This window comes from Phalacrocorax aristotelis, chromosome 1 (assembly GCF_949628215.1).
Source record: "Phalacrocorax aristotelis chromosome 1, bGulAri2.1, whole genome shotgun sequence".
In the NCBI taxonomy this organism is placed as follows: Eukaryota; Metazoa; Chordata; class Aves; order Suliformes; family Phalacrocoracidae; genus Phalacrocorax; species Phalacrocorax aristotelis.
This window is the reverse complement of record NC_134276.1, coordinates 163,235,041-163,246,403: the sequence shown is the minus strand read 5'-3', so window position 1 is coordinate 163,246,403 and position 11,363 is coordinate 163,235,041. Positions and strand designations below refer to the sequence as shown.

The following is an 11,363-nucleotide window of genomic DNA, read 5'->3' as shown; positions in this document are numbered from 1 at the left end:
CCTGCCAGGACCGGGGGCGCCGGGGAGCGCGGGGCGGCGGGGAGCGCGCGGGGCGGCAGGGCTGGGCGGGTGGTCGCGTCGTTATGGCCAAGCACCATCCGGACCTCATCTTCTGCCGCAAGCAGGCGGGCGTCGGTGAGTCCCGGCGGAGTCCTCTTGCACCATCGCTTCACTGTAGGGCGAGGCGCGCGCGCGTGTGTGCCGTTAGGGGCCAGTCGGCGCGCGCGAGGCCGTTAGGCCTGGCGGGGAAGGGGCGCCCGCCTCGCTCCTTCTCCCTATTTTTTTATTTCATTTCTTCTTTTGATATTCTGCCGTGTTGTATGGGTTCTTTGAAGGCTGCTGGTGTTATCAAGAAGAAAACAAAATTTTCCGCTGAGCGGTAACTATGCACCACGCGAGCCTGGCAAAACAGAAAGTGGCGGCCAGAGAAGGGAGCTGAGAGATAGGGAAGCGTTTATTTTACGGCTTTATCCTTGAATAGAGCTGAGAGACTAATAGAAGGGAACATCTCGCCTCAGAAGACGCTGAGAATGGGGTGATAAAGTGTATAGTTAAGGAGAATAACTAATTGGGATGTTGATAAGAACTAAAACTAAGTGCCCTTTAGGTGATTAGGTGATTTAGGTGGTTAGGTCATTATAATACTAAAAATCACGCCCATAGGCCAGAAAACCCCCTACTTAAATAAACCCATCAATCTCTGAGCATGCGTGGTAAATTTAAAGGGAGCTATACCTTTAAGGTGAAATGAGAAAAAAATTAACCAATTATTGGCTGGGGGGCGGGAATATTGTCTGTGACTGACATATTTAACTGTATGGATACCTTGTAGTGTCTCAGTGTGGTGTGCTGGCTTTGTAGGGTTACCACCTAGCACCCAGCTTTGCGCAAAAATCAATCAAATAAAATATCTCTGTTCTGTGTGTAGTTTGGCGTTTTGCACGCCGGGCGAACGGGCACGCTTTTTGGGATAACACTGGCGCTGTCCCTGCCCTGGGTGCTCCCCCTGGGGGCCCGTCCTGACATGCCGGTGCTCCTGGGCCTCTCTCAGTGGAGCTGAGTGGCTTTAATACGTGCATAACGGCAGCCTCTTTTTCCTCAGGTGGGGGAAAGGCAGAGGAAGTGATAGCTGTATGCTGATAAGTAAGATTCTGATGTGCTTTCCTCCTGCTGTGTTAGCTGTGCCAGTGCAACCAGGAGAACGAGCTGAAGGCATCAGTCAGCATTGGGGCATCTTTCTGGCTGCAGGATAAAATTATCTTCCAGGTTATACCGATATACAGATAACAAGCTTTATTCCTGACACTTGGGTCAGAATTTGCCCTGCTAAGTCTTAAAGGAGTCTTATACAAGACTAGAAGTAGAGATATCTCTTCCAGATTTTTTTTTACTCATTGGAAAAGCAAATTTAATGTGCATTTTTCTGAAAGAACAGTAAATGCAAAATGTGCAGCTGCACTATCCATAGGAAACTTCTTTTTGGAACAGTTAATGAGTCTATGCTGAAAATTAATTCCCAGACTGACGAACCTCTTGGCCCTCAAACTTCAACTGAATCACTATTTAGTCTCTGTGAATGTGGACATCTGGTATTTAGAACTTGATATTTATGGCATTTATCTGAGCTACTAGTATCATTGTTGTGAGTTTCCTAGACATGTGACAAGGCTTCTAAGATATGTTTAACTACCTTTATGTTCTGAAGCGAAGAAGGTCTTTGGCCTGCCTTAAATCAGATAAACACTTGATTATTTTTTTTTTTGTTGATGTCTCATTGAAACTGATGTAAAAGCTATGCCAAGACTCATGTGTAGGGTTTCCTTCAGTCAGGTACACTGGCTATGTTTGAAATGGAATCATGAATATAGGTTTTCTTACTGTCAATGGGTGTCTTTGCACATTCACAGCACATCTAGACTTTGATTCTGGTAAATGTCTCCAGGAGGATATATATTGTTTATCATAAATATGTTTGTATGTATGCTCAAACTGTTTCTGTGATTTACTTTTTTTAAAAAAAAAAAGACTGCTTACTGCAGAAGATAATTATTTTACTTTCAAGCTTGTAGTTATATTTTTCTCCTGTTTCTGCCTCAGATAATTTTATTCCTTCTTTTTCTTCTTACAGCAATTGGAAGACTTTGTGAAAAATGTAAGTATAGCTTCTACATATAGTTGCTTGAGAATGTGGTGTTGTGGTTAGAGCATACAGTTTGGATTTGGGGACTGGATTCTATTTTTGTTTTAACCATGAACTTGATGTCACTCTTTGAGATGGGAAGAGTTACCTGTGTATTGCAAGTGTAAATCAATGAATACTTACAAAGTTATAGTCTCAAACAGATTGTCACACAAATGCATGCTGTTCTAGAGTATATGCTGCTGGCATTTTCAGTAGCTGAGGCTACAGTGACTTCTTGATCGATTCCTTGTAATCTGTATTACAAAATGATCAGCCCGATCACTTCAAAGCAGGAAAAAAATGCATTTTTGGAATCTGTCTGATTCGCATCTTGGGAAAGGTTCCCTTCAGCATCTAGGAGAATAGGAGTAGGGGTGTCGGGGTGGGGGTGGGGAACATCTAGAGTTAGAGCAGAAAAACCCCACCAAATCAAATGCCAGTGTTCAACTCTAGAAGGGAAGAAAGAATATAATCTGTCATTAGATCCTTGTAGGGGAACAGAACAAATAAGATGACTAGTTCATGACTCAAAAATAGTATGAAAATAAGCAAAGTGGGGAGAAACACAGTCTGAAGCAGCAAGATTGTTTTCAAGAGCATTCAGCAGTGAAACAGATTCCCATTGGTAGTAGTCGAGGGCTGTCAGGGTGAAGATTTAGGAGCCGGTTAGATGAGCTGTTTGTGGGAGTCAGGATTAGGTGCCTTGGGAACTGGTAATAGGATATGAAGCCTTTCGTCCCTAGGTCAGTGTTTTGGATAAGGTCCAGTACAGCAGAGCTTGTCAATGGCATCTGGTGGCTGCTTGCCTGTATGATACGAGTACTTGAGTTTCACCCAGTTCCTTGTGAGAAAGCTGTTCATGCCAGTTTGCCCTTTCTTTGGCCTTCTCACAGATGAACGATTAAAAGGACCACAAGTACAATCTCTTACCTCATCTCTTTGAGGATAGTAACTCCAGACTTTTGTTGATGAGGCACTGTGGGAGAAGCTTACACTGCTGCTTCTGTGTAGGTAAGGACACTAGTCCTGTCAGTCCAGCATTTTTTTCACAAGTGAAATATTCAGGAAAAGTTCTAGAGTAAAAGTAATGGTGTGATCTAAGCAGGTGTTGGCTAATCACAAAAGTGACTTGGAGTTTCTTCTCTGAGTGTGAATGCTTGATTAAAAAAAACAAAGAAAAAAAACCACAACTCAAATATCGCAGGCTACGGGCCCTTGTTCTTCTCAAGCCTGTGTGCAAATAAAACAGAAGTTTCAGTCTGTGCCTGCAAAGTGAATTTCTGCAGTTCACTTGTGTTTTCTTTGAGTGTACAGGCAAGTTCTCCTACTAGGAAGCTTTTCTCTTCTATGTCGGGTGGCGAAAAGGACATCCTGTAACCAAAGGCTCTGCTGTCCTTGCAGGTGATGGCAAATGTGTGATCTGTGACTCCTACGTGCGGCCCTGCACTCTTGTGCGCATATGTGATGAGTGTAACTACGGCTCGTACCAAGGGCGCTGCGTGATCTGCGGGGGTCCAGGAGTGTCTGATGCCTACTACTGCAAGGAGTGTACCATCCAGGAAAAAGATGTGCGTTGTCATCCACACTCCTCTTGAATTGGTTATGTGACTTTATTTAGTAGCCATGCTTATATTTAAGGGGCTTGGAGATAGTGAAATTTGTGTCAGGACATGGGGCGCTTGGGTTCCACTACCGGTATTGGCACTGGTTTTCCGTACCTTGTACCTTTCTTCCCCTGTTGGTAGTTCCCTGTGTTTGCAGAGTATCGTAGCATTTTGAGGTTTCGTAACTCTCTTCATCCTGAAGGATCTTTGACTACTTTGCACTGCATACTCACTGTTCATTTCCTCCCCATGCTGCTTGTTACAGCTTGAAGTTGTTATCTTGCTAGATCTCACGGCCTGGGTTTATCAGGGTCAGAGATATTACAGACACTGCAAAGGCAATGGTAGGAGCAGCTCCTTGCTAGAAGTCCATTATCAGTCCCTGACCAAGGGCATGTACGGTACTGTAAGGCCTATGGATTCACCAGCTGTGTTTTCCTTTGGATTACAATGTAAAGTTAGATCTTAGTGTCCTGTGTCTGCACTGCTGTGTTTTGCAAGTTTATAGTTTCTTGTATAATTTCAGTGGAATATTATTTAATTTTTTTATTCTTTTCTGGAATGGCCTCTATTATATACATCTATTTTTCTGCCAACACTTTTTGGTGTAATGATCCCTTATTTCTATAGTCAGTGCTGTTTAATCTTATTGTACTGAAAGATAGCCACTGGGTGTATGAAATGAGGCAGCTGTTCACCCCTTGTGTGTTAATATCCAGCAAAATGAGTGCAGGACCTGAAGAACTGCAAATAAAGTGGTCCAAAGACCTTGGGGAGAAGCAAGAACATGACGCTTACAGTTGCGATAACCCCAGAATACAGACCTGATAGCTGTGAGAGTGTCTCTTAAAGGTTGTTTGGGTTTTGGTGCTTTGCAAATGCCATTTCCAGCACACCCGAATGATAGTGGAGAACATGCTGAGAGAGTGGTTCAGACTGATTTAGAGAAACATACTCTGCTGAGTGAGTTGCTGGTTTAATTCTCTGCAGTGCCTACATGTTCTCTAGAGGCCTGCAGCTAAATCCAGGACAGGGCAGGTCCTCATCTGAATTTAGTCATTAGATCTGACAGGACCGTAGTCTTTCTTAGTATCTAAATATGGATGTAAGTGCTGTGATGGTAGTGCTGCCTCCTACTTTAGAAATGCTGTGGGAAACAGTAGCTTTGTTCACTTGCCTTTGGAACCAAGACACCTGGCCTGATAAGTTATGAGTAAAATAGGCTTGGTTTTATTTTTACCAATTCATATTGACTCCCAGCAGGTATTTGTCATAACCTAAGCTCACCTGTAGCTTATCATGTCTGGTTCAGGTCCAAGTCAAGGTCCCTTGCTCTGCAAGGGAGGATTGTAGAAAATGTAGAGCTGGAGGAGCAGGAGAATGACAGGTCAGAACTGAGGTATTTTGACTGAGTGAAGGCTGCTCTATGAGCACAGTTGCTCTGTACCAGCAAACTCAGATGTTGGGGATTATTGCAGATGTGAAGTTGCAGTTCTGAAACAGCATATTTGGTGCGATTGACTTGCAGGATCGAAAAGTATCGGCACAGGTGTAGAGTGCCCAGAATGAGAAAAGTATGCCGCCTGTCACAATCACGGTAGCTGGTTCTGAAGTGAATAAGAGCAGATGGACAGAGCTCCCTGAATCTCTTACGCTTCAAGGTTTCAGTCACAGCACTAACATCATCCTCAGAGAAAGACTGGACAGGGTAGTGAAGCAAGAAAGCAAATACTAAAATGGAGGAGGCAGAACGCTGTTGGGCATGAGGCAAAGGCCCTGGTTACTCTTGGTTTGTTCTGATGGAGGAATATGGTATTGTTTCACCTTGCTCTGCAAAACCCTGCCTTGTCACCCAGGACAGCTCTGAGTTGCAAAAAGTAATCTTTTACTGGGGACAGGAGTGTGCTCATGTGCTGCCTCCTTAGGAGGAGGTGGAAAAATTAACAGAGCCCTGCAATAATGCTGTCAAGGTTGTCACAGACTCCCTGGATCGTGGGAAGCAAGGCTTGGAAGAGTCCTACTACTGAGGTTCAAAATCAAATAAGGAGACAGTAGCTATAGATGGTTTGTGGCAGGTGTATGGGGGAGGGATGATGTCTTGTCCCCCCTCTCCTGTTATTTTGACCATGCAGACCCTCCCCACTGGGCTGCATCTCCTGCACAGGAGCAGGTATTGGTGGGGCAGCTTGGGTGCAGTTTCTACAGCAGCTGACATCTGCCCAGAGGCTTTCTAAATCTGATCCACTCAGGCTTATGCAACAGCCAAGGACACGTGTTCCTCTGCCTGCTGAGCTCCTCACAGCTGCTGTTGCCTGCCACAACGTTTTGCAGATGCTGGGCTCAGGTGGCCCACGGACAAGTGTTCCCTGGAACACTGAGAGGTACATCCCTGATCTGAGTTTGCAAGCACACCTCTGAGGCAGGTCTCCCCCGTTCCCCTCCTTGCTTTTCTTGTGGCCTTTTTCTCACCATCTACTGGAATTCAGGTACAAGGACTTATCTGCGTAGCTGCTGCAAATAGCTGTCCTCTCCCAGGATGACTGTACAGCCTCTGCCATAATCAATCTGGGATGCAGGAAATTTGAGATTCGGTTCTGCTGTCACAGCTGAGAGGGGTCCCTAAACACAAGAATGGCCTGGTGACGTCTAAAGCAACAAGATTCTTCTTGGCTAAGGAGGGGAAAGGTTATTCCTCTGCGCCCTATAAATCCTGCGTATCCTAATTTAGAAAGAATCGAGTCTTGAGGCACTGAGCATCCTTTTCATTAAACTGCAGTTGTTATATGAGCTATTTTCCATCTTCACCCTGAGGAAGAGAATGTCCTAGAGTAATGTTAAAAAGGCATCCATCCTCTTCTCTGTTCCACTCTCTTGCTGGTAGTAACCAGAATTGGAGGGCAGTTTGTATGCTCAGGGGTTCAAAATGTGTGTTGAGAACAGGCTGAGGAGCATGAGAACTGAGAACCTAATAGAACTATATAAGTGATGATGTTGTTCTGTTTGCCCATCTCCTAACTTACATGCTGTTTTATTCTTGCAGAGAGATGGTTGCCCTAAGATTGTCAACCTAGGCAGTTCCAAGACAGATCTCTTCTACGAAAGGAAAAAGTATGGCTTCAAGAAGAGGTGATCCTATCCATATGTGGCTACACCTCCTGTCAGGTTGGCAAGAGGGTCTTGGAACATCTGTGGACTTTAATATTATTGAAAACCGTTTGATTATTTTTTCTAAAGCAGTACAAATTCAGTAGTATGCTTGGGGTTGGAGAAGTAAGAGACTGAGTGGGGACTGAAACCCGATCAGAACTGAGTATCAGAGAGAGCAAATGAGGATTACTGTCTGTTGCCTTTTCAGAAGCTCTGCTAGTAGCTGCCCCAGCTTGCTATAAAAATCCTGGTGGGCAAGTATTTACACATGGAGCAGACCAGCTCAGCAAAAAGCAAGTGCCATTACTGGTGTGGGGAAACACCTTGCAGTTGTTCTTACCAGCCCTCCTCTCAATTGTTTGAAATCATGCCGCACATCAGTATTGAAGAACAGAGCGAGTCCCATGTGTCTGCTCCCCCCACCTCCCTCCAGTATATTTCCATGCTGCCCTGTTTTGTAAGGAACCTGCTCGTGGCTCATGCCTTCCTAGGGAGAGCACAGCTGTTCCATGTTTTCTTTGACATATTAGTCCAAGGCCCTTTCTTGCAACCATTTCTGTAGGATGCATACCAATAAAGCTTCTTCTTTTGTTTGGGGTTGTGGTGTTTGGTTTTTGGGGTTTTGTGGGGTTTTTTTTGTATAATGAGGATTTCTCTCCGGTTCATTCTGTGCCTAACCTCTCTGGAGCTTTCTGGGGACGCACAGGATTAGCCCAGCTAGAACTGCACAATGGGTTATCTGGTTTCTGACAGCGTCTGCTTATGGCCATGTGACCTTGCTGCAAGGAGCTTCGGGGAATGGCTATCGCTTTTGTCTGCCCGTGATCCCAGCCACTGATCATTTTGTCCCATAGCATGAGGATCGCTGAGCTTGTAACCCTTATCCTAGCTAATACGGCTGTGGGTGTTGTTTCACCATGCAAACATCCAATCCCTTTCTAAAACCTACTAAGCTATTTGACTCGCTGTCCTGTTCTTGTGAATAAGTTAAAGCCTTCTCTGCTGTAACTGGAAACCAACTATTGTGTTCTAGGCTATTAGCCATACACATGCTGAAAACCAGAGGCTGCTTGTTTGTCAAATACCAGTATGGGCTAAAAGCAGTCTGTTGGCTCAGCAGAGATCTGGGAACGGGCACCTTTATGCAGAGACGGAACTGAGTTCCCTGCTAGTGCGAGCACTCTTCAGATGGTTAAATTAGGGTCGTAGTTCAGCCTGCCCTGTGGTCCTTGGAGTCTTCGTAGTCTGAGCAGAGTGTGTGCTATAGTAACGGGATTCTCTTTGCGCCGTCTTGGGATGCAGAGCCTATTTTGTGCCCCTTACAGGATTTCAGTTGTTCCCCTGAGGTTAGTACTGATTCCTCTAACTCCCCTCTGGCTTAAATGCCTCTTCTACCTGTTCCAGCCATGTAGGTATTTCAGATAAGAGTGAAAACAAGCAGACAAGTTGTGATCATCCTTCCCTTAAAAGTAATTTCTTCCTGCTGCAGCTGGCTCTAGCTGTGACTGGTCCTACAGCTTCCTCAGCTGCTGTTCCCTCTCCTCCCCCCAGCTATTAATTCCGTCAGTTTTCTCTTCCAAGCTTTTTGCAGTCCAAAGAGTATCTGTATGTCTTCTTCCCTGCACTGTGGTTCCCTTACACAGCTTCTGGTTAATTTTTACTAATGTGGATGCCATTTGCCAAGATGTTCAGAGCAAACCCGCTCTCTTGAAGGAATTCTGCCTGAATAAGCAGCTGCCTCTTGTCACTGACTGGGAAGCCTATGTCGGAGCCATTATCAGCCATGTTAAATTCTGTATTTCTTTAAAAGCAGGGCATGACATGCAGATTTTTTTGTACCTGGAACTTTATCACTTCAACCAGAATTTATCACTTGCTCTCAGTCAGGCCACCGAAATTATCATACTAGGAATGCAGAAGGCTTATATGGGTTGTCTGGGTTTTTTTTCTTTCCCAGAAGTTTCTAAAAGAACAAAAGTTGTTTGGCGAAGGTGGAGGGATATGAAGTTTGAATTACCTTTTTTTTTTTGTCTCGGTGTTATGGGCCCTGGTGCAGGAACCCCTAGAAGATCTAATTTTAGAGCAGCCCTTGTTCCCAATCACTTAGCAGGATCGGCCAGGCAGGGGTTGCTATAGAGATATGAGTGTCCCTATCCCTTCCCCCACCCCCAAAAACGGCTGGGCATACTTACTTTCTTGGCACTCCTGGTGCCCTCACTCTGACCGCTGGATATATCGGTCTGCGTTCTGGCAGCAGTGAGAGTTAAGCTGCCATTTCTAGTTGTTCTGAGTCACTGGGCAGGTGGAGAGAGGGAGGGAGGGAGGGAGAAGCTTTTTCCCCTTTGCCTTGTTTGCTCAGACAGCTCTGGGGAGAATGCCAAATGCTGCTGGTGCTCAGATCGGTTCAGCGCTGCTGCCTTTCTGGTACTTTCAGAACATGGACAGGACATTGCCCTGAAGCTGCTAGTTCAGACAAGGGTAATGGATATAGTCGGGTAGCCCAGAAAAACTCAATCTTGCTTGCGTGGTAATGATTTCTGTTCACCAGCAAATGAAACCCAGGCAGTGCCCCTGGAAAAGTGCAATATTTCTTACCTAAGCAGATTTTAAATTACTTGTCCAGTAGAAGATTTCCTGGCAGTACTGGGGACCAGAGCACATGTTAAAAGGGCAAGCTTCCCTGCTGGGGAGGGAATGAGACAAGACGTGTCCTGCTGCCATGGGTCTGCCAAGCACTGGAAGGGCTTCATCAGACCTTGGAGTCTTAAGAAGCCTGATTCAGGGGCTCCCTGGCTGCCAGCTGTGAAGCACTTGCGTGACAACTGCAAGGAAGGGTGGGAGGGACGGCTGCGTCTCTGGCACCTGAACACCCGTGGTGCTGCCTGCGAATCATAATTGCATGGAGCTAAATGTGTCTTTTCTAGGTAGGGTTATAGGTTTTTTTTTCTTTTTTAATCAAAAGGGTGTTATGTAATAAGTAAACAAAATCCCTTTATTTCAAATATTTACATTGGGGGGGGGAGCATGGGACCTCTTGGCCTATTAAGTAATTAAGTGTTGCCAGTACTAATAAGGCATCGCTGCATTCTGAAACGTAGATGTTCCCGATTTCACAACATTTCAGACCAACTATGGGCCACAGCTACAACTGAGCTCAGCAAATAGCTCTGTAACACCCCGCCAACCCTTTGAATCATCCAGACCTTGTCTTGACAAACCCCATTACCTTTCTTTAAAAAAAAACAACAAAACCTGAAAGTAGGCAAAGGCCTTGAGTCTGCCTGTGAGCTTTCCCTGGAGGAGCTGCATAGACAAAATCCTACTTCTGAAACCTTATCTGCACAGGAGCTGTTATTTTCTCATTAGGGGGATCAGCTGGAGATGGTGTTTGCCCGTTTCAATAGCAGGAAAGAATTTTTCATTTCCTTGAGGTTGTCATGTGACTTGAATGTAAAGAGGATTCAGGGTACGGCAGCGTTAATTATGCCCGATTATAACCTGACTGCCCTTCCTTGGCATTAAATAACCCAGCAAAACGAGCTCTGTCCTGGCGGCCTGGCGATTCCTTCCCTCCCCACGCGCACGTGATTCAGGAGCTTTGCTTTGACGTAATAGCCAAATGGCTGGGAATGCGTGAGCGGATACTGTGACAGAATTCCTCTGCCTCCATGTGTACCAGGGCGACGCGGTAATTAAAGGAGCACGGTCAAGGCGCAAGTATTTTAAAGAGCCCTAATGTGTAACACCCTCTTAGTAACACCTTATTAAAACAACAATAGAATTTTAGAAATGTAATTGCCTTTTTTTCTCAATGATGCTAAAAATAGCACAGTTGTTTTAATTACCTGATCTCTGGCTGACAGCATAATTTTGTTTCCAGCAAAGCAAGGGAGTATGAAAAAAAAATACGTTCTTTTGTAACAAAATTCCTTTTAAACTAGGAGCGATGAAAATAAGGCTGCTCATAATAGCTCTCATAAATCTTCCCCTTCTCTTCCCCCTGCTTCCCCTGCAGGAAAAAAGCCAACTTCAAAAGTTGTTGGGGGTTTTTTTTGGGGTTTTGGGTTTTTTTTTGTGTGTTTGGTTTTTTTTTTCTAATGGGTGGGAAACATGAGCAAGGACGGCCACTGTAGTACCGTGGCTAGGAAGGACGGCACTGACAGATTTCTGAGCACATGGTGTTCACTGGCTTCGGAAGAAGCCCTCTTCAGTGGGAAAGGCAGTACCAAAGGTGAGGGGTTCCTGGGGTGGGGAGGACAAACCAAACCCCGAAAGATGCTGAGGATCCTTGTGGAAATGGGACAAGAGAGGAAGTTTGTATTTTTGCACTAGGGAGGCGGTTGCTGCGGAGAATTATGTCCAGAGGGACACGGAACAGCTTGGGAAGCGTCTGCAGTCTTTGTCCCTTTTGGAAACGGGCAATAAATTAA

The 11,363-nt window shown here is 45.2% G+C and overlaps 1 protein-coding gene across 2 annotated transcripts; it reads left to right on the top strand.

Moving 5' to 3' along the window:
* Window positions 1-19: 19 nt before the first annotated feature.
* On the top strand, window positions 20-7,526 carry PHF5A (PHD finger protein 5A). Of its 2 annotated transcripts, XM_075078259.1 has the most exons (5): window positions 24-135; window positions 2,129-2,152; window positions 3,076-3,193; window positions 3,584-3,750; window positions 6,827-7,526. In XM_075078259.1, the coding sequence occupies exons 3-5, from the start codon at window positions 3,151-3,153 to the stop codon at window positions 6,914-6,916; spliced, it is 300 nt and encodes a 99-aa protein (XP_074934360.1). In that variant the 5' UTR covers window positions 24-135; window positions 2,129-2,152; window positions 3,076-3,150; the 3' UTR covers window positions 6,917-7,526. The 2 variants fall into 2 exon arrangements, with proteins under 2 accessions (XP_074934351.1, XP_074934360.1); XM_075078250.1 differs by lacking the exon at window positions 3,076-3,193 and having other exon boundaries at window positions 20-135.
* Window positions 7,527-11,363: the final 3,837 nt, after the last annotated feature.

Coding starts and splice junctions, on each gene's coding strand:
- PHF5A (XM_075078250.1), top strand. CDS start 84: ATGGCCAAGCACCATCCGGACCTCATCTTCTGCCGCAAGCAGGCGGGC. Junction 136..2,128: donor CCGCAAGCAGGCGGGCGTCG/GTGAGTCCCGGC, acceptor TTCTTCTTACAG/CAATTGGAAGACTTTGTGAA. Junction 3,751..6,826: donor GTACCATCCAGGAAAAAGAT/GTGCGTTGTCAT, acceptor TTATTCTTGCAG/AGAGATGGTTGCCCTAAGAT.